Below are 23,327 nucleotides of genomic sequence, written 5' to 3'. Positions count from 1 at the left end.
TTAACTTAGGATGGGTTCATTGGTCCTAGCGTCTTTGGATACGGAACTGAACTCGTCCTAAGTCCTAAGATTAATCCAAAGTTAGGACGAGTTACCCGTCCTAACTAAGGATGGGTTCAATCTGCCTAATGTCTTTGGATACGGAACTGAACTCGTCCTAAGTCCTAAGATAACTCCAAAGTTAGGGAAATTTTCGACGGCAGGCTACTTCGGAATGTTCAGTCACTTGAGGCTTGAAAAGTAGCCCAATTCCCTGATCCAGCTTTCGCCTTACATCATAGAACGTCTGGTCTTACTGAATGTGACACTTGGAAGACTGGCGTCAAATTGACCGTGAGAGCCAAGCGGAAGTCTCTAAAGAAAAAAATCCACGACGCCATCCTGGGGTAGAGGGGGGGGGGGGGTTTGAAAACATGAATCTGTAACGATCCACAAAGATTCTAGGTTGCTGATTAGAGAAAGTATTGAGTGTTTTGTTGGACGTTAAAAAATCCGTACCTGTGTGGGAAGTGTTTCCTTAAGATTTGAATCGGATAAGATTTTGTCTTTTCCTGTTCTGTAAGTGAAAGTCAATTGCACTGTTGAGTCACATCAGGAGAGTAGTCGAGCAATTAACTGAGGATCAGAAGTTTTTCTTCACTTGTTTTGGAAAGGTTTGAAAAAGTAAGCTTAGGACTTGAGATTGGAATTGTGATCAAATCTTTATACAAATTAGTCATATTTGTGATTGTAAAGAGAAAGCTTTCACGCTTAGCGCCGCAAGCTTTCACGCTAAGCACTCATAGTTCAGAATTGTCACAGCTTGTCACATCCCTAGTGCTGCATTGCTTTAAGCTTGAAAGGCAAAACTTGTTCTTTTGCAATATTTTTTGCTCAAAAATCAAACAAACCTAGTCTTTTTGGCATTGGATGTGGCTCAGGCTAGCTTGGCCCCGCGGTTGTTTTGAGAATTTGCATGTGCTTTGTGTATGCGCTCAGGGCTTCAGACGAGAGGATGGAGCCCGAAGCCAAATCCAAAGCTGAAGCCATGAATTGAAAGAGGTCCATAGATCCTTCTATACCTACATGTAGTTGGGTCATTTATATTCCAACCTACACTCTGCTGATCAGAGCTTGAGTCTGGTGCTTTTAACGACTCGGCCCGAAATAACTTGTCACGACCGAGACTCAAACCTGCACTCTGCTGATCAGAAACACCAGAACGTGAAATCGGAGCTCTTAACCACTGACGTGTAGGCCTATTTCACATTCAACGGGCAACAAAGTTCATCTTACATGATGGTGCGTGGTCTCCTTACGGACCCTCTGCGTTTGTGCACGCAGCATTACCAGTGCGCTCTAGTTCTTACAATATAACTATGATTTCAAAGTAGACTTTGATCATTCCCATCTATAAGGAGATAAGCAAAAGTTTGTAATAGCTACTAATAGTCCCGTTATGATGGCCTACTTTCCCTCTACTCCCCCCCCCACTCTCGGCTCCTCCTTCCCCCTATCACCAATATATTTGTGTTAAGGCATCCACGTTTGCTTCCGTCAATCTTGCCAACGGAGACTAACTTGATCATGTGGGGAAGTCGTGGAAATCTGTAGATGTCAGGTGCGGGAAATCACCAAAATTCTTCTTTTCCTTCTTCAATCAGCCGGGCAGACCAAGCCGTGTGAAGTTCTCGTTGTGGATCCCTTTTGCTGGCGCCAGGAGTATGCAGCGTATTTAGCTCACCTTCCCTGGGGAGGTCCTTGTGGGACCGTTCCATCAATTGTTTTCCCACTAGTCTGCGTCTGACAATCCACTCGCAATTTCCTCTTTATTTTAGTTTATTAATATTTTTCTAATTTGGGGTTTTGAAAACATATGGATTTCTTTTGAGTTTTTTTTTAACTCGTTCTCTTCTGGGATTAATGTAGTCTTATATTTTGTGAAGTTGCGACACGAATGTTGGTACCACGTTGTATCCTGCAGAACGAACATGGTATATTACAAGTACCAGCTGAAAAGACTTTCAGAAAAAGTGTTAACCAGCGTCGCCAATGAAGACTGAACGGACGCCAGTCCAAATCAACTTCTGATGTCGAACAAAAACTCGCAATTCATCTACAGAATATGAAGAAACTATGAATAAATAGTAAACTTGGGGGTTAAACCATGTGTAAATCTCTTGGTTGGAGTGTTGGCTCTGAAAAGAGTCGATTTGGTCTCGACGTTACAAACAAGACACTCTGCTCGTCTTCAGGAGAAGACGTTAAGAAAAACACCGGCTCTTTTCAGAGCCAACACTCCCACAAAAGAGACTTACACTTGGCTGTACCGGCAAGTTTACTATTTATTTATAGATTCTTCACATTTATCCATTCCATGCAAACCTTTGAACAATACTTATCTACAGAAGTTGAACACTTTTCAAACACTTGCAACAATGTTTTGACATCAGCCAAAATTGCAGGAAGTAAAACTCTTCATTTTGGCTGATTAATATTACTACAAATTTGCTTGAACAAACTAGATAAAGTGTTAATTAGCACCACCAATGTAGATCGAAACAGATTTGCGATAACCTAACCCTCCTCCCGACATGCAAATCAACATGTCAAGGAATAAGTCTTGAGTAATTCATCGACAGAAGTTGAATACTTTTCAAAGTGGCGGAATCACTCGCGCCAACATTTTGACATTAGCCCAAGTTGTAGGAAATAGAAATCTTCCTTCTGGCCGATTATTTCCAGCACTGGTCTCTGTTGATGACACAAGGTGTCCTTTATGAGTTCAACGAGTCCCTTTCCTCATTTTGGTTGTCAAGAAACATTAGAATAGATACTTCCGTCGACCCTAAAAAAAAAAAACACCTAACAGCTGGGCGTCTGAAGACTCGAGATAACCTACAGTTGTTGAGTTACTCATTACCGAAGCTGGAAATGCTTGTAACATGGCGTTAGAATTGTACAATGAATATGCTGTATTAATAGGCTTTGGCATGGCCTTGTCTTTACACACTGACGATGTTCCCTCTTGAAGCAGGGATGTGACTTCTCTGTTTTTAACCGGAAATCCAGAATAGGGCTTTCAAAACAAAAGATAAATGCATGTAAGCAGGCATCAAACCTGCAAGCTTTCGCGCTCGCAAGCTTTCTCGCTCGCAATCTTTCGCGCTCACAAGCTTTCTCGCTCGCAAGCTTTCGCGCTCGCAAGCTTTCGCGCTTGCAAGCTTTCTTGCTCGCAATCTTTTGCGCTCGCAAGCTTTCGCGCTTGCAAGCTTTCTCGCTCGCAATCTTGGGCTCATTTGGTAATTGTCAAAGAATAGTATTCTCACTTGGTGTATCTCAACAAAACATGTGATAATTTTCACTCAATTGGTCATCAAACTTCCAGGAAAATAATGAAAGAAAAAAGAGGGAGTCGTTTTCCGCAATGTTTTATACTCTCAACAGCTCGTCTTTCTCACTTTACTTCATACCGTGATCGACATGTTGGTCGTTGGGGTACCATGATGGATGCATATGTTGTCGCAGATCGCCACAGCTTTTTTGTTCTCTATCAGCGATCCTTTGCTCGTTACCCAAGTGGTTTTGTTAGCTAATATATTTTTTGAGAAATTAACTTAAGTGTTAAGTGCCTTTAAACTTGTTTGGTACCTAAAGCGTCAGATCTAGGTCATATAATCGACTAGACTAAGGGAATAGTCACTAGCGCCAGCAGCACTTCGTGACCTTTGAAGTGAGCGCAAAGCACCGCGATCCGTTGTCAGATAGTTTTAGAAGAACAGCTGTTGCACTTGCTGAGAGTTACATCCCAAAACAAGTGTCTCTTTGAAAGTAAAGACTCAATGTCGTAGATAAACAATCATCAGAACATGTCCGTTTTTCCTGGTTTGGAGAACGGATTTGAATCTTTATTTGAATCTTAATCTTAAGTTGGGGAGGTAGTGCTTTCTGCTCTACCAGCTAGGCTTCTGATGGATGATACCCAAGCCTACATCTGTATGGACTGTAGAAGAGGTAACCCTGTTTCAGCCCCAGGAATAGAGCGCAACGGCCCCTGGAATAAATAGTTGATTGTTGCACACACCTTAAAGTGGCCTTCAGGTCTGGTGTGTCTGGCGACTCGCATACAAAAAAAGTAATAACAAATTATAGGCAGGTGCAGATCTGTTCAAAATAATAAGTTTCAATACTGCTAGCCTCTTCTGGAGGAAGTAAAAAAAAAGTGTTGTGGCCAAGCGGTTAGTACCAGACTCAAGCTCTGATGTTTCTGACCAGCAGAGTGTGGGTTCAAGTCCCAGTCTTGTCATTGTGTGTTGTGGCTGAGTGGTTCAGCACACTGGACTCGAGCTCTGGTGTTTCTGATCAGCAGAGTGTGGGTTCGAGTCCCAGTCTTGTCATTGTGTGTTGTGGCTGAGTGGTTCAGCACACTGTACTCAAGCTCTGGTGTTTCTGATCAGCAGAGTGTGGGTTTGAGTCCCAGTCTTGTCATTGTGTGTTGTGGCTGAGTGGTTCAGCACACTGGACTCAAGCTCTGGTGTTTCTGATCAGCAGAGTGTGGGTTCAAGTCCCAGTCTTGTCATTGTGTGTTGTGGCTGAGTGGTTCAGCACACTGGTCTCAAGCTCTGGTGTTTCTGATTAGCAGAGTGTGGGTTCGAGCCCCAGTCTTGTCATTGTGTGTTGTGGCTGAGTGGTTTAGCACACTGGACTCAAGCTCTGATGTTTCTGATCAGCAGAGTGTGGGTTTGAGTCCCAGGTCATGACACTTGTATCCTTGAGCAAGACACTTGAGTATTATTCTTCATCCATCAGATGAGATGTTAAGCCATAGGTCGTTAAGGATTGGGTTTTGCCCTGGTGTTTCTGGCAGGTGCGAGTTTAATCCGGAGATTCCTGCACATCACCGGAAGAAGGTGATTGTTTGACCATTTTATAAATGAAGGGAGGCAGAAAAGCTCACCTCAAAATTCCGTGGACACAGTTTTTGTTTTGTTTTAACCCCCCAATGATGTAAAATCTCCACTTCTTGATGAAGCAATTTATGCAGGCCCCACTTTCATAGAGTTGCTTAAAGGAACACATTGGCTTGGATCGGTCGAGTTGGTCTTTAAAAAGCGTTCTGTTTGTTATAAAATCGCATGGGTAGAAAGATGTTGTAAAAGTAGAACACAATGATCTACACAAATATGCCTCGAAATTGTGTGGTTTTCTTTTTACCTCGTCGACTAACACGGTCGGCCATTTATGGGAGTCAAATTTGACTCCCATAAATGGCCGACCGTGTTAATGGGAGTCAAATTTGACTCCCATAAATGGTTGACCGTGTTAGTTCGCGATGTAAAAGGAAAACCGTGCAATTTTGAGTGATACTTGTGTGGATCATTGTATTCTACTTTTAAAAAAACCTTTCTAACCATATGCATTTCATAACAAACGTTTTCAAACGCTTTTTATAGACCAACTCGTCCGATCCAAGGCAACGTGTTCCTTTAAGCACAAAAAAATAGCTAAGCACAACAAAATCATGCTTACTAGAATAAGATTACAGCCAAACTACCATGTCACAAGTTCTATTTGGGACTGGTAATTGCAGAGTCATAGTATTTTATGTTATGTCAATTTCAACATCTGAGTATTTCTGTCAACTTTGAGAAGGAGGCCGATTAAACAACCTTTTTCCCCCTTCCCTTTCCCAAGTTGGACCCGACACTATAGGGAGATCTACATTTTATTGCTTGATTGAGTTTGTTCTTGTTGTATCTTGAGGGAGTGTGAGTGGGCTTTAGATAAACATCTTAAAGACTGGTCCAATGTAGTTCTATAAAACTAAATGTCAAATCATGTATCCAAGGAAATCAATGTTGATGGAAATGAAGGATAGAAACTGGCTGAAAAGATCGTCCAAACTTCCAATTCTGCATATTCTTTGGAGGTTTATTTCTTTCTTTTTTATACTTGTTGTCCTGCCGTCGATTTCACCAAACTTTTCCTAACTTAGGATTAATCTTAGGACTTAGGACGAGTTAAGTTCTGTAACCATAGACTCAGATAGGATTAATTCCAACGTTTTATGAAATAAGGCAGAAAGAACCAAAGGGTCAGTTAAAGAGTGAGCTACGTTCTGGAAGTTGTATCTCTTTGGACCATTATATCTTGATGTAACATTCTCTAAGTGTGCATCCGTTTTCAGAATGAGGACAGTTAAGTTTCCCCCGTCCCTTGCGTCCCATGCGTGGAGATTTCTTGACCTTGTCTATCCCATGTCGTATAACAGTGTCTCCTGAGATGCTAAACTGATGCACTCCAGAGTTCCTATCAATCACAATATACCCAACATTATTGGAAAAAAGTTCATTGCCGCGTGCACCTATTTCACATGAACACGTGCGAGCGCTACAAAAGAGGAAGCGTGTAGGTGCCAGAGTTCTGTGTTCCAATTAGCTGCTGCCATATTTTGACATGAGGGGGGGACGTCTAGTCGGTATTGTTCCCTTCTGATTGTAGCTGATGTTAAAGGTTAGCAGGGAATTACGCTAATGCTAATAGGAAATTGGGTAATACGGTCACTTGGGACCGTTGTACGCTTGTCTTTTTTTCTGTTTAGCAGACGAGGGAAGGCTCTGTTGCCTTGTGGTGTTGTATCTTGTTATGGTTTAAAGATATGATGAATGGTGTCTAAAGTCATTAAGAAATTGATTAAGGAACATATCTTTTTTTTCTCGTTCGGACTACCTTGGCTACTTCCTGGAAACTGAAACTTATGATTTGATCAAGAAGTCGACTTAAGATTGACTGAAAATGGAACAAGTGTGACTTTGGAATTTATTAAGAAGGAAAAAGTGTTAATTTATTGATTGATTTTTTGGGGGGATAAGCAGGACAGGGTTAAAAAGTGGGAATATGATGACCTTGAAGAAAAGAAAAACTTGTTTTGTGGGTCTGATTGAAAAGAAAATGTTTCAATGGTTGTTTTTTTTTTAATCACAAGCCTTAAAGCTTGTATTCGCAATTTGCAACTTGTTGCTTAAATTTGCTAGCATTCCTCATTCAGTGTTCTAATTAGCTTAATGATTAATTTATATTTTGGAATACAAAGTGATCACAGCAGACGGTTTGATTTAAAATGTGAGCCATCCTACAATCTAGACTGTTTTAAGAGGAGTATCAATTCCTACCTTCAGCTCCCCTGAGTTTTTTTCACACTCAATACTTTTTCTTCTTGATGCCCCTTACCTAGCCTTGTTTGGGGCAAACATGCATACAAAATATTTTTAAAATATTTTTAAAAATTAATTAAACAAATATTAAAAACAGACTTTGTGTGATATCTAACGAAACCCTATTTGATTCTTTTCACCCTCAGTGTCCGTTGCTCTCACAGAAGCTGCCTCATTAGCAGCAGCCAGCGACTTCCCAATGGCGTCCGATAAAGAGAAGATTGCGCTGGAAGCATTGACCAATCAGCTTCCAACGAGAACGATGGTGATGTACAACGGCGACCATGGAGGCGATAGTAGCTCCAACGCCAGCATCAGCGAAAATGGAGACGAGCCGGTTAGTTTTATCCCTCTCATGTCATGCTTGTTGAGTTGAAAGGAACATTACAGAATTGGTTTTCGCTAACAAAACAGTTGCTGGCAGTGTAAGCACTTTATGTAATCCACCATAAACTGACAAGCCTGTAAAAAGTTTGAGATTGATCGGCCATCTGGGTCACGAGAAATTGTTGAAAACCATTTCAAATTTTGCTTGACATCCATTATAGAAAAACTTATTTGTTTATTATATTATACTTACTTTACTTTCAAGAAACTTTACAAATTAGAATTCTAACCCTCCTTAGCCCCTGTTTGGACCCTCTCTTGCCCCCCTAAGACCTCAGTCACACTCCTTATTTAGAATCCCTCAGCATCAAATTAATTTGCCTAATCAATCAGTTACCATCAAAGCTTTCCCTAAAAACAGCTCGGAGAGCTCCACGAATTCCCCTGTGGTTTGTTTGACCCTAAACAGCGCCTTGTGTACTTTTTTTACTGGAACTTTTTTTTTGCGGGGGGTACTTATAATTTTGTTAGACCCCGGATTAGAGATGAAGGGGAAAGAAAGTTCTGTGACTTGAAAGTGGTTGTATGTGTGACAGAGGTAAAAGTGGCAGGTTTAGTGAGCTTGAATCCTGTGGGGAAGTGCTGTGTCCGTTTTCTGCGTTAGCGTGGAACAAGGAGCGCTGTTCTGTATTAAAGCAGCATTTCCGCCTTTTCCTTCCATCGGCTTGCCTTCCGCGAGGCTTGCACGCAAGGTAATTTGACGCAATTGGTATTTCCAGTTTGGAGTCTCCCAGGTTGACGTGAGAGCTTGTGTCACCGATAGGGGAATTGTTTTTTGTGGGATCGACCTAAAAAGGGGTTTATGTGTTTTCGAGTATTGAGAGAGACTAGTAAGGGCATTGCGCTTTTTTTAATGGGAGAGGGAAGTTGGGTAAACTTGGACGTGATTTCTGAGTTAGTTTTGGATAAAGGTAAACCTGACACAGATTTGAATGTCAAAACAAAAATGAAGAATTATTTGCACTGAATTTAATTTGGTCTTACTCTTGAATTAGGAATGTTTCATCAGGTTGAATTTGAATGGTTTATCGGGGCCTGGAGTTTCATCGTTGAGAGGGCAAGGCCATTTTCATTTTGAAAAAGGGCACTTCCAAGGGCACCAAGGCGAAGACCATGGCCTCCCTGAAGGTCTAGGCCTGATTTATAAGCCAATGATTAAAAACAATTTAAAGTAGTGGTCACACATCATTAAAAATATATGAGGTTGAGGTTGTGTTTGAATGTCGACAGATCAGGTGTGTCCCTCAGATGGGGTGCCATCTATTTCACCAAACTCTTCCTAACTTAGGAGTTCAATTCCGTAACCATAGACGTTAGGACGCCTTGAACCCAACCTAAGTAAAAATGCACGCCCTCAATTGCTTGAATGAGCGTGGGCGTATTCTGCGTGGAGCATTTCAACCAATCGAGGGCGTGCATTTTTATCGTTATCGTTTTCGTTCTCGTTATCAGGGCCTTAAGGAAGAGATACTCGTCTTAATCCTAGCCTTTCGTGAAATCGTCTGGTGGTTTTTTTCTTTTTCTTAGTGGGTGGGGAGGATTGGTTTGGTCTAGGCCCGCCTTTAACAGGTTGGCCTAGGCCTGCCTTTAACAGGTTGGCCTTGAATTTAGTTTTATACCCACCATATTTGTCACATCCTTCTAAAATATGGTAGGCACAGATATCAGTTTTCAAAAAAAAAAAAAATTATCTAAATTTCTATTTCCTTTTTTCCCTGTTATCACCTTAGCATGGTTATAATCTTGATGTTATCTATCAACTCAGGAATGTTTCCCTGATGGATGGTTTCATTTATGATTTCAAAACCTATTTACCAGATTTGATGGCATGTCGAGGCCTAGGGGTTAAAAGCACCGGATTCCAACCCCGGTGTTTCTGATCAGCAGAGTGTGGGTTCGAGTCCCAGGCGTGACACCTATGTCCTTAAGCGATGCTTAGTCCTTTGGATGGGATGTAAAGCCATTGGTCCTATGCATTGTGTAACTCATGTAAAATAACCCAAGGTGCATTTTCTTAGGTTTGGCTTCAACCTTTCTCCTCTACCATGATGCAACTTTATTCACCCTTCTTGGTGACGGCGTACCCAATGCAAATGCTTAATTAATGACTTCTTATATGGAAAGGTTTGCGGTAACACCATGTAATGACTATCTCTAGTGAGTTGGGGTGGTTCTGAAAAGAACCGTTGGTTTCAACGGTTCTTTTTCAGAACCACCCCAACTCATTAGGTATAGCCATTTTACATGGTGTCACTGCAAACCTTTCTATATCGTATTTCCACCATGCAAAGTTTCAAATCCTACTTAATGACTTCTTGTCATTTTTCAGCTTCAAATAAACTCTACTGTTGGAGCCTCCTTCTATTGTACGCATGACACGATATAGATCTTGACTTGAAACCTTTCTTGACGCAACTTTATTCATTATTCTTTTGCAGACTGCGTACCCGTTGCATATGTTGCAGAGTATGAAGAAATCAATCGTCATTGACCTGACAGATGAAGATGGGAGACCTAAGATGGACGTCCAAGTTGACAACTGTGAGTAAAAGATCTTAAAGGCGTTTGTTTTTAGAATCGTTCCATTGCTTTAATCCTATTATATAAAGGCAGATGGATACAAAAAAGCTAACCCGTGAAGATTCCATTTCAAAAGGTAGTTGCGTTTTTAAGATGCCGCCGAAAATCCGGAGCGAATTTGTCCATGACAAATTTGTCCAGAATAATTCAATGTCCATTATAAATATTGATTATTATTGTTAAGACCAAAAGCTTTTGTTAATTTAAAAGTCAGTTATTGGCTTTCTTTACGTGTAGTTAATGTGTAATTATTGTTATTCCAGCAACAATTGCTCGTATGTACCGAGACACAAGGAAACTGGAGTCTAACAGACCCCACATCAAACGACCAATGAATGCATTCATGGTTTGGGCCAAGGAGGAAAGACGAAAGATCTTAGCGAGACATCCAGACATGCACAACTCTAATATCAGCAAGATCCTTGGTAAGTCAATCTCTAGACTCTGTTCAAGCTGTTTTCTAGACTTCATTCAAGCTGTTTTATAGACTCTGTTCAAGCCGTTTTCTTGACTCCGTTCAAGCAGTTTTCTATACTCCATTCAAGCCGTTTTCTAGACTCCATTCAAGCCATTTTCATTCTCTTCAGGGTTTTCAGACAACCCTGTCTAGCTAGAGAAAGAGCAGAATGTGGGTTTGAATCCTGGTAATGACACTTGTTTACGTTGGTAACTCGGCAGGATCCTTATGTGAGCAAGTACCAGTCTTTATCCTTGCGTTTAAAGACAGGGGACCAGTCTAGTAGTGCCTTCTCCTCTTGATATCAACAGAGGGCAGTATTTAAGTTTTGTGTGATACTAGAAATAGCAAGTTGCCTTTTCTTTCTTCATTGATAAGGGAATGTAATTTAGAGGCACAGATGTTGCGATAGATGATTGAAGAATAAGGAACCAGAAATCATTACTGGGTAGCGGGGAATGTTGGCGTGTGCCTGTCTGTACTCCACGTTACTAGGCATTCTACGTTTACAAGGTTAGCCAACAAAATTGGCGCTTGTCAGAATTTGGCAAATGGAGAATGGTGATCGTAAGCGCAGAATTCGGCGGTAAGCAGAGCCATGAAATTGGGCTCTGCTCTAGATAATCTGTCCAGAATATTCACTGCCCACTTTCATATCTGTAGGAATAATAGCTCACTGAGCCATCTCCCTGACTATACTTCCAGGGGAGTATAATGGGAGATTGTTCAATGATTATTGACTCTTGGGGATTAATCCCAGCTTAAGGTTGTGTCTATTGTTTGGTTCCAGGAGGGGAGCCATGGTTGTGGACTTGATTACAATGACCCAAAAGGGAACAGCTTGAAGAATGGCCCAAAAGGGAACAGCTTGAAGAATGGCCCAAAAGGGAACAGCTTGAAGAATGGCCCAAAGGGAACAGCTTGAAGCTGGGCCAGTACACCCATTTGCTCACCTGGTTTTAAGACACTGTGTGGGATACAAGGGGGCGGTTTCTTACCATGAAAGAAAAGATCTTCCGCCCAAAAATGTACTTAATTGCCTTCAGCTGCTGCAGACAATCTGTCCAGAAAGTTGACTAATTTTGGATCATTTCTTGTTTTGTTCAGGTTCCAAATGGAAGACCATGTCTAACGCCGAGAAGCAGCCATACTACGAGGAACAAGCCCGTCTCAGCAAAGCCCACCTTGAGAAGTATCCCGATTACAAATACAAACCCCGCCCAAAACGAACCTGCATCATTGACGGCAAGAAGCTTAAGATCGGTGAGTACAAAGCCCTGATGCGAGCTAAGCGTCAAGAAGTCCGACACGTCTTCTATACGCGAGACGGCGAGCACATGGTGAGGGCGCCAAACATTGGACCAATGTCTCCACACGGACTATCGATGGTGGATGGGGCGTACTCCATGGCGCAAGTCTCATCACCAATGTCATTGGAATCACCGACAGAGTACTGAGTACTGTTTTAGTCTTCAGGGTTTTTACTTTTTACGTTTTTTTAATTAGAAGCTTCTTCTCCCCGCCCTTTTTCATAAAGCGGACAGATTTCTGCTAAGCGAAGAAAAGTCCAGGGCCAAATTTCATAGAGGTGCTTAATCTAACAAAATTATGCTTACCAGAATAAGGTTACCGGCCCAGTTCGTTTTGGGTTGAACAAAGAAATTGACTAGAGCGGGATTGAACCAACGACCTCCGGATTAACGTGCCGGTGCTCTACCAACTGAGCTATCTTGCCCTACGTTGGTGGTCTCCCTGTTTTGTCGATATCAGCAGAAACCGGTTAGCAGTTTTTGACTTTATTCTGCTAACTGCTTAGTAGATAAACAGCTTTATGAAAAAGGGTTCGTCTCGTGGAGACATTTTGGTTTCCTTCGTATGAATCAGCCAGACTGAGACTATGAGGAGAATAGTCAGGTCTCTTTATGTGCATTGAGTGTTAACTGTATGATTAATGCTGGGAGCAAGACAAACATGGCCTAAAATTGTATCTAGGTTTGCTCGCATCAAGGATGCTACAAGGTTTCTTCTCATTTCACAAGCTTTGTCTGAGAGAATTCTCCCGTTAAGGTGAGTTTTAATCTCAGAGTTAACCATGTGTGAACATCAAAATCTAAAACATGGGACCCTTGACTTTTTCATTTTAAATGTGTTAGAGCAAGGTCGAGTGGGCACATTTAGTCCACCCGTGGTTGACTACTGAGCAACGTACATGCGCAGTGATGAACTCACTCAAACGACTCATTTGGAAGTCTAGTCAACCTTCCGCCTTTTCGCTATAGTGTCACTGGTTCCCCTCTGCGCTTTACACATGTTAAAATGGAACATGCTGTTGGGACCAGTGAAGAAACTATGGGTTCGAGGCTGGTTCAAAATGGTCGACCAAAGTAGTCTACCAATGGTCAACCAGCCGGGGTTCGAGTGCAAATGGTCAACCTTTAGATAACCCTGGTGCACACTCGAACTTGCTCTCAGTTGTGGCTCGCTTTAATCCATTGCATTGTAAAATAAAATCGCTGCTTCGTCGCTCGCATGTGTGGTTTTAAAACTTACATGTAGGAGCTGAGTTATGCATGGTTTAAAACTGCTTGTATATTGTCTCGGACCCCAGTGATGAGCAGTAAGACTAATCACTGAAGAAACAAAGCTTGGCTTCTGGTGCGCTATTATAGGCAGAGTTATAGACGATGTGACCTCTGACGTCACACGAAAACCATAACATGATTCGCGTGCATACCGCCGGGCAAAACCTTTGTGTTTTGGCAGCCAGCTAGAAAGTGTACGCAATATTACTATGACTACGCAACTCAGTGCCCGGCGAAACATGACGTATATAGTGTTTTGTCAACAGAGGGCGGTTTGAATGTAAACATAGGTCACATCGTCTATACATGTATCATTGGCGTTTATAACCTCTTTATTCGTGCACTCAGTTTCTTTAACTCAGTAATGGGGCTTGCTTTCTTTACATTGCCGGAAACCAACATAGAGCCTAATTTCATAGAGCTGCTTAAGCTAAAAAATGTAGCTGAGCACAATGGTTACCAGAATATGGTTACCAGCCAAGCTACCATGTCACATGTACATTTTGTGACTGGTATCCTGCTCATTTCTGCTTAGCACAAAAATGAAGACGATCAGAGCATACTGATCGAAACAGCGAGTTGAAACCAAAGGTTTGTTTCAGAACCACCACAACTCATTTAGAGATTATCATTACATGGAGATACTACAAACCTTACTAAATCACACAAATGTTAAGCAATGACGTCTGCTTCAAGGTAGCTCTATGAAATTGGCCCCAGGTTTGTGTTAGAAACCTTGGCTCCTAAAATGCAGCTTTCAATTATACTACGCAGGCTCAGCAGCAACTTTAATACGATATCAGTTTTAACCTATTTTTTCGGACTACCTCAATAAGTGGACGTTATTTGCAATAGAATGCAGCATGAATGACGACAAGGCAAGACCATTGCCCGTTAGTAACTATTAAGTCATTGAAGTTATCGTTGACTCTGTCTCCTGACGATGACTAGAGCAAGCGAATCGAAACGATGAGACCAATCAAGAACTGACTCCGTGGTAGTACAGTTAATAACGATCCTATGAAGCTAAAGTAGTCGGTTTCCTACCTTCCGTCCAGGTAGTAGTTCAGGACAGTTCTTTTCAAAATGCAAAGTTCCGATTTAAAAAGTTCAGCAGGATCAGTTGATGAATTAGAAAGAGTTCAACATCATATAAAAACCAAGAAACATTATTAAAGTAATTAATTCACATCTTTTTCAAGGACAAAGCAATGAGCATGAGTCTTTGATTTCTGTCAGCTAAACAAATATTCAACGTTTAAGTTATTAACGCATTGGGAACTTCATCAGCAGCCATTATCCTCGCCTTCCATTCTTAGCACTTTGACTATTGACCTTTGACCCTTTAACCTTTGACCTCAAGTAGGGTTCATTTAATTAAACTAGTGCAGCTGAGATGTGCTAACATTTGGATTTCTGCTTTTATTTTTTAATTTTTTTTTTTTTTTTTTTTTATGTGTTTGAGAGACATTAGATGCGTGTTGCCAAGGAATTGTACAATGACATGAAAAACGCCCTCCTGAAACTCGTAGTTGTTTTACTTTTAGTCTGAGCTTTATTTTAGAGTTTGAAATTCGTTTTCTGCAGCAGCTAATAATGTTAACCCTTTATACAACTTGTTAACGATATTGTATTTACCATTGCTAAAAGTATTCTTTTTGACAAATTCACATAGTTGTTATGTGAATAATGAACAGGTTCAACTGAGTTTGTATTACTTTTACTTTTATTTTTTTTTATTTTAAAAATGTAAACCATTCTTGTTTTATTTGAACTCTGCTTGTACATAAAAACAAAAAGTAAAAGAGAACAGATGAAGTTGTTAGTTTATTTAGAGGACCATAACAATGGGACAAGAAAACAAACAAACAAACAAAATGCTTGATTGATTTCAAACCAACAGAGCAAGAACCAAAGGGTTTTTGTCAATCGTAAACAGCGATGTTGATAAAGGCGTAACATTGTACCATTTTGAACCAAGAGAGGGCGCTATATCATACATATCAAGAGAGGGCGCTATTAGACATTTTGAAGCTTTGCTTCATTTTCACCGAACTTCAGCGAGACAAAAACAGTTAAGGCTTGAATAACTGAAGTGTTTGCCCAAGACGTCAGTGATCGATAGTGCATAGTCTACTACGCTCAGTTTTTGTAGAGTGCGAGCCAGTCAAGTTGGTTAATTCATACCCCAGGAGGGCAGGCTCTAGCGATTTACAACTTAGCGTGGTACACTATCCACTAACGATCACTGCAACTTGGGCCAAGACTTGAACAACTTTAGCTTTCTCATTAAAACAATCATTGTTGATTGTTCTTTGTGAGGAGCAACTTCTGTTTGAAAATTTGTATAGCCCCCTCTTGTGGTGATACAAGTGTAGTGTGACACTTAAGAATACTGCCCTCTTTGGTCAGGTGTTGAGCAGTTCTTCATAACTTAGTTCTAAAAAATAAATGACAGGATTGTGACTGATTCGGACAATTGTTTTGTCCAATCGTATCGTGGCTGCTTTGCTGTAGCGTAGTCTATATGTAAATATGTATTTAAATTTACAGTTATATCGGAATACATTGAAAGTCGTTTAAACCATGGTATACCTCTGTTTAAATTCATTGTAAATTTTAGTACCGCTACACTCGGTAAATCATCGTATACGTACACCGCCCCTTCCCTCCTAGCAAGATAAACAGGCTACCAGCCAAAAATGCCATCAAGATACCATTGCTGAGACTGGTACCGCACTCATCTTTGCTTAGCAAAGAAAATTGCTTAGCAGAATTTTCTGATAAACACCTTAATGGAACTGGGTTCTGGTTAACTGCTTAGTAAAGTTCATAAATCAATATTCATCACCAAAAGTGTATAATTGAGTTTTATCAATCTGTTGCTTTTAATTTGTACTATGCATGATAGCTTGTTATGTTTGCTATTACGCCATTGACAAAGGCTGTCCTCGGGCAGCCCTAAACAACAACCTATTGTTATTAATCAACCTCCGAAGAATTAATTTTGATTACAAGTTTCTTTATTTTTTTTTTACTCTTTAATCTTTAAGTAATGTAAAACAAATAATATGTGGGAACAAAGGCAAAAATAAATGGACAACTTTTTGCATTAAATTGGACAACTATCCTGAAAGTGGACTAGACAATATGACATCAGCTACTGCGACGCCATTTTGGGTTCAAATTTTGAAACTTAACACATGCAGTTAGTACCAAGAACCCAACAAAGCAATCCTCGCAGGACTCGGGAAAGTACCGATATACAGTCCTTACACAAATCGGTGTTTGGGTAAAAACCAAAGTTAATATTCTTTATCCCGATGCAAATTTAACATCTATTATAAACGCAATCCTACTACTGTTTCAGCATGGCTCTGTCAGATAAACTGTTTGATTCATTGGTTCTAGAAATAAATAATGTCAATATAGCTTTTCATTCAATATTAATTGCTAATTTAATTTGTAAAACCTGTATTTACTAACATTATTATAGACTAAAAGGACAACTAGTGGAAAATGGAAAGATGTATAGACCCCCAATGACTTTTGTGTTCACTATGCAATACTTTCTAATATGCTAATTCTATGATGTAGTGTTACATATTCATGACTGCTGTTTTGCATAAAGACCCTCACTACTATTTTCATTAGTTGATAGTTATTGTGGTAGTTGTTAATGCGAATACATTTGCATAGTTTAGTCTTATTAGGGGTCATATATTATCATATCCGTTGTCCATAATGTTATCCATAATTTCTTAAAAGTTCTCGTCAACGATCTTGTTAATAATTCCTCCCAAGAGTTTTGTAGCTTGAATTCTAAAATTGACAACGAAATATAAACTCAGCAAAATATAATTCAATGATATTATTTGGTTAAAAGACTTTAAGAATGAAAACTACGCATAAACTTTGTTTTTGAGTATGGAATAATGTGAATTGATTATTTCTTATTGTGAAATAAGTGTACCAGAAAACAAACAACAACAACCACATGTAAACAGTTTTGTCTTTGTCCAATATTTGTGTCAAACTTTCGTGTGAGGGATTCCTCATGAAAAAAATTTATAAATGCCAAGTGAGTTTAAATCTGTTCAGGTTTGGAACTTGGCTACCATTTTAGGTTTGGCATCTTAATTATCCACTCATAATAATTGTTGTTTTATACAAATGCTGAAAATGTCGCCCTTTTAAAAATATACCCTACTGTATCTTCTCATTTACTTGACCAGTTCTCATAACATTAAAAGCATTAATATTTGCTTAGCATAAATAAACCGCTTAGCAAAAAAAAGTTGGGGTACCGTTGAAAGTACATTGTAATGCTCACAGGTAGTGACTGGTTCCCTTGTTATATTTACTAAGCATAATATCATCTTGCTAAGCATGTTCTGCTTTTTTTGTTTTATGGAGGTTTACCCTCAGTTGCATTCGGCCTCAGGTTTTTCTTTGAAATCTTCCGTGTTATGTTTCGGCAAGATTGAACAAAAGTTGTTACATTGTATAAATATGTAAGTGTTAGCTAATAGTTCAACAATAGTTAATACGAGTTGAACTCTTCTTCCTTTTGTATAAAAAAAAATTAAAAATACTTGAACGTCATTGCGTAATGACTCTAACATTCATGTTGTTTGGAACTAATGAATATTCATTAGGTCATGTGACGTTGTAGAGTAGAGGTTCATAAATATTCATTAGTGTAACTATCAGGTGCAGAAACTTGTGTAGATTAAAATATAATAATTATGACGTGGTTGTTTGAAAAACTGAAATAATATATGGACATTATTGAACTATTGTATTATTAACATTTTTGTCAATAACTCTCCCGTGACTGTTGTTTCTGTACAATTTATCTGAAATTTATTATGATGTTTACCGATCTGTGGTTTTTATTTTTTATAGACTATTTACCACCTTTTTGAGGCAAAGCGTTGTCGTTGGTTTAAAAGTAATTATTGTGTAATATAGGTAATGGACTGAGTTTTGAGTCTTAGACCACGTGACATCGTGGATAATCAGTGTATATTGTGTATGTGTAATTAACTAACTATAACTCTACAATTCAAACTTATGATAGTGTACAGCAAAGTGTTAGAAATAGTCAAGTGCAAGATGACAGATGCATAGGATTGTGATAAAAGTGTATTCCGATTCTCAGCGTTGTTAAAATTAACCAGGCCCAATTTCATAGAGCTGCAAAAAGATGCTAAGCACAACAAAATTATGCTAATAATGATAAAATATGAAAACAGCTCTTATATAGCGCTCTAAACACCTAGAAGAATCCGGAGGCGCTTAACAGAGGTTAAAACTTTAAGCAAGTTTTAAGAAAAATACTGAGCAATTTAGGTAACATTGTTTAAAAATTTAAGCAAGTTATTGTTATGCTTATCAGAATATTATTACTAGCCAACTATCATGTCACATGTTCCATTTGTGATTGGTATCCTGCACGTTTCTGCTTAGCAGATCGTTGTTATGCGATGTTTACTGCTTAAACAGCTCTATGAAGTTGGGTCATGGGGTGGATTTCACAAAGAGTTAAGACAAGTCTTATCTCGAGTTAGGACGAGTTAATCGTCCTAACTTGGGACTAGCCTTAAGTTTTTGATATCTCCTAGGACTAGTCCTAATCCTAACTCTCCCCTTTGGGGATGATACATTCTTACATCGGGAGATGAAGGCTCCATTGAGAGATGAAATGTACCCCGATTGGGGTAGATCATCTAGGGAGATAGTATTGATACCTCAAAGGGGAAGAGATGATTTAAAATATATCCCAATCGGGTGAGTTTTAAGGTAGAATCTGTAAAGTGTAACAGAGAGAGAATAGCTTTGCCATTGTATTTGTAGGTAGTATAAAAAGTGATAACATCTAAATACGTGAAGTAACGTTAAATGATTACTGTACCTTTGATCAACCAGAAGGGGCCAAATTTCCCAAAGTGTCAAGAATTGTTTTTCTTATACAAAGCATTGACTTTGGGCTTGGACCTTCGTGTTCGCTAATGTGCGTACTTAGCGGATTATTTGCGTGCTTAACAGGTTTCTATAAAGTTCGGTTCAGATAAAGATCTGGTTAGCGAGATGGGTTGGGAATAAATTTCAAATCTTGTTCTTTGTAAAACTGAAGTCAAATTTTAATGACTCTCTCTATTGGAAGCCATTTTAACTTTGAAAGTGACGTCGGTTATTTTTTTTTTTTTTTTTCAATCAGTGTATATAAACCAGGAGTAATGCCTGGGACTATTGGACCTTTTGATAATTAATAGTAGGGCTTCCGTCATGTGATGTATGTGGTGCTTTGTATTCCTCAGTCTTTAGCATCCATTGTTGAAACACCCCTATGTGAGTAGTTGATTCTTCCATCCAGAGTGTCCAACGGACTGTATAATGTCTTCAACCATTTTTTTTCAGAGGGGTTATATTTATAGATGGTCAGTAAATTATTTTATCCGGTGTTGGAAAACTGCTCTGGTTCCCAGAGTCTACCTAATACAAAGGAAACTCCAACTTGAGTAGTCTGGGGCTGTGGTGCGAAATGCGCTAACGTTGATTAATGTAATTATTTTTTATTCAAAGGGAGCGGTTGACGGTCCAACATTTTGACCAAGATTATGCCAAATTAATTTTCTTATATTTTTGTTTCTTCTGAAGAGAAAAACAGTCTTTAGTATTTTAAAACCAGGATATGGCAAGTTGACGGGTGTTTTATTTTTAACAGTTGTTTTATTATTATTTCCCTAAATTATTGGTGCTCAGTGTTATAAAACGGCCCTTTAAGCTTTGTAGATGTGCGCCCTCTGTTGACCTTTGATGGTCAGTTGCATGGTGACTATTATTGTATTATTTTGTATAGCAGGAAAACAAATCTTTAATGACCCTTTTTGACATTGATGTAGTATCAGAAAATAAAAGTTGTGCAACTATACATACCAATTATTTGTATGGGTGATACATGTTTATGTCAGCCGAGTTTTTGTGTATTTTCCCAAAAGAAGCAGATCTATAGTTTAGTAATATTTATAACTTGATTGCAAGAGGTGGGTGGGGTGAGGACTCTGCCGAAATTGGGCAAACCTCTCACATATTCGCACGTGAAAGTAAGGGCTAGGACTCTGCCGAAATTAGGCAAACTACTCACGTACTTGAACGTGGAAGTTAGGGTTAGGACTCTGCCGAAATTGGGCAAACTGCTCACGTATTTGAACTTGGAAGTTAGGGTTAGGACTCTGCCGAAATTGGGCAAACCTCTCACGTATGTGAACGAGAAAGTTGGAGTTAGGACTCTGCCGAAATAAGGCAAACCTCTTACATATTCGAGCGTGAAAGTTAGAGTTAGGACTCTGCCGAAATTAGGCAAACTACACACGTACTTGAACGTGGAAGTTAGGGTTAGGACTCTGCCGAAATAAGGCAAACTACTCACGTATTTGAACTTGGAAGTTAGGGTTAGGACTCTGCCGAAATTGGGAAAACCTCTCACGTAGGAGAACGAGAAAGTTTGGTTTAGGACTATGCCGAAATAAGGCAAACCTCTCACATAATTTAACGTGGAAGTTAGGGTTAGGACTCTGCCGAAATTAGGCAAACTATTCACGTATGTGAACGTGAAAGTTAGAGTTAGTACTCTGCCGAAATAAGGCAAGCCTCTCACATATTCGTACGTGACTGTTAGAGCTAGGACTCTGCCGAAATTAGGCAAGCCTCTCACATATTCGAAAGTGAAAGTTAGAGTTAGGACTCTGCCGAAATTAGGCAAACTCCTCACGTATGTGAACGTGAAAGTTTAGGGAGAGGACACTGCCGAAATGAGGCAAACTACTCACGTATTTGAACGTGAAAGTGCTCGATTGTGTTTTCACAGTTTAAAACAAAACCGGGGAAGCACGTTGCTTATTTTTCTTGTAATACTGCCACCATCTTGGTCATGTTCCCTTTGTTTTTTCTTTCATTATTCCTTTAACTTCGACAACCATTTGAGCCAAATTGTTCACAGGTTTATTTTTTTATGCATATGATGGGATACACCAAGTGAAATAACTGGTCTTTGACAATTACCAAAGGTGTCCAGCGCCATATATAAAACACATACACAGATGATATTGTGTTTTATTGGTTATGAGAAACGATACACTTCTCCCCTTCACAATTAATATTTTGCTCTTACTTCTATGAGAAAAACAATCGGGTATTCACATTTCTGGTCTTTATCCAGTATAAATTATAATTTTTTATTTATTTTAATTACGTATTTATGACAGTTTTACTATTAGGCCATACAACTCCCTTTGTCTGTCATGCCCTCATGGTAAATTGACATGGACCGAAGGGAGTTGACCCAACAGAGGGCGCTATCAGACAAGGTTGCAACACACTTATTGACACGTATTTCTTGACACGCCCTCCCACACAACCCACGTGGTCATTTTCATCCAATGGCCACTCGGAGATCTTCTCTATGTGTGTGCTCACCACATTCCTTGCTCATTTTGGATAATAATAAACATGAGAGCACATAACATCGTGTGACAAGGGTGTTTTTTCGTTCATTATTGCCTTGCAACTTCGACGACCAATTAAGCCAAATATTCACAGGTTTTTTACTTTATGCATGTGTTGAGATACACCAAGTAAGAAGACTGGTCTTTGACACTTACTAATAGTGCAAAGTGTATTTAGTACAACCTATATTTTTATTTAAAAAACAAATTATTTATTTCATTATTAAACTGAGCGAGTTATAGCTGAACAGAGGGTAAGGTTTAAACATTGGAAGATCCCATTGAGCGAAACCCAAGGCCCAATTTCATTGTTATGCAAATTAGGTCGTTACGCGGGCGCGTGGTTCAAAAGAGCTAAAGGAGCAACAATGGCTGCCCGATTCTTTACTTGATTTGGACCTCGCGTTCTGAATATACTGCTTTGCATTTCCACTTCAAAAACGAGCAGAATTCTTACCGTTTCTACGTACATTTACACTTTCATTTCTACAACTTACTGGAACTCACAGAGTGAGATTTTAGAGCTTTTGTATGTGCCTTGCTGCCGGCCAGGGGAAGATAATAGTTGTCTAATTTGCAAAGAGCCAAAGAGCCCACGGAATGTACATGGAATGTCACCACACACAACTGTCAACGCTGGAAAAGCACAATTTGTGCACCTCGTTGTCGATGTTCTGGGTAGTTTGTGATTTCAATGGAGTTAGCGGAATCTCTTCACAGTTTGGACTATGTTGATACACAAGAAGCTTGTTTGAAAACCCCAGCTTTTATGTTGAGTTTGCGAATGGCTGAAGTAATAGCTACGAGTGATAATATTCTTCTACGATAATCGGAACTTTAGGAAATACTAGCCAATGTTCCTTATTCATTGTCGAACATTTTGCTGTTTGCGAACTGGTGTTGGTGTGAAAGCTTCAACATTGGCCGAGCATTAAGCCCGGTTGAGCTGAGCTGAGTGAGTTGAGCAAAGTTGAACTGCTGCGAATTATTCGTTGCGAATTTGTGACGTCAACATTCGTGTCGCATTCGCATTCGCAGGAAGTATGAACCGGGCTTAAGTGGAAATACACGGCCCAAACTTTGACGAACTTGACGGTGACAAAAGACTGAGAAAGCCGAGGGGACGGACCCTTCAGCAGGCGAATCCAGCGGGGTGGGAACACCACCAGTCAGGACAGAGCGTCCAGGCCAAGCCAATGGATAGCTTCATTGATCTGGAGATGTTTCAAGATCAAGAATGTGATTAGAGGAAAAGAGACTACGCAGAACTTTGTGCTGACCTTGACTTTGACTACATCTACATCTATGCAGCTACTTGTCAAAGCCTCGTGGAAATTCACCTCGATCTATGATGTCAAAGGTAGTTAAACAGCATATTGTTTTGTACATCAACCTCTCCCCATTACTCCTTACCAACTAAGGTTTTATGCTGATAATTATTTTGAGTAATTATCAATAGTGTCCAGTACCTTTAATCTGTGCATAAAATAAGCAACCTCACAACTCTATTGCAGCAATTCTTCTTTGGTATTTTCTATAACGAGAGATACAGACACACAAGTCATGGCTAATTGGAACTAATTCTCACGCTCAAACATTTGCTTTTATGACAATCGTA

The 23,327-nt window shown here is 39.6% G+C and overlaps 1 protein-coding gene across 3 annotated transcripts in view; it reads left to right on the top strand.

Moving 5' to 3' along the window:
• LOC139953619 (transcription factor SOX-5-like) overlaps positions 1 to 20,136 on the top strand; it is an 83,842-nt gene extending 63,706 nt beyond the window's left edge. For all 3 annotated transcript variants that reach the window (XM_071953098.1, XM_071953097.1, XM_071953096.1), the window contains 4 exons: positions 7,340 to 7,530; positions 10,019 to 10,121; positions 10,424 to 10,585; positions 11,725 to 20,136. In XM_071953098.1, coding sequence (XP_071809199.1) covers positions 7,340 to 7,530; positions 10,019 to 10,121; positions 10,424 to 10,585; positions 11,725 to 12,074 — 806 coding nt within the window. In that variant the 3' untranslated portion in view covers positions 12,075 to 20,136. The remainder of the gene's footprint in view (positions 1 to 7,339; positions 7,531 to 10,018; positions 10,122 to 10,423; positions 10,586 to 11,724) is intronic.
• Positions 20,137 to 23,327: the final 3,191 nt, after the last annotated feature.

The sequence above is a fragment of the Asterias amurensis genome, chromosome 22 (assembly GCF_032118995.1).
Source record: "Asterias amurensis chromosome 22, ASM3211899v1".
Classification (NCBI taxonomy): domain Eukaryota; kingdom Metazoa; phylum Echinodermata; class Asteroidea; order Forcipulatida; family Asteriidae; genus Asterias; species Asterias amurensis.
Note: the sequence above shows the minus strand (reverse complement) of the source record. Positions and strands in the feature narration are given on the sequence as shown.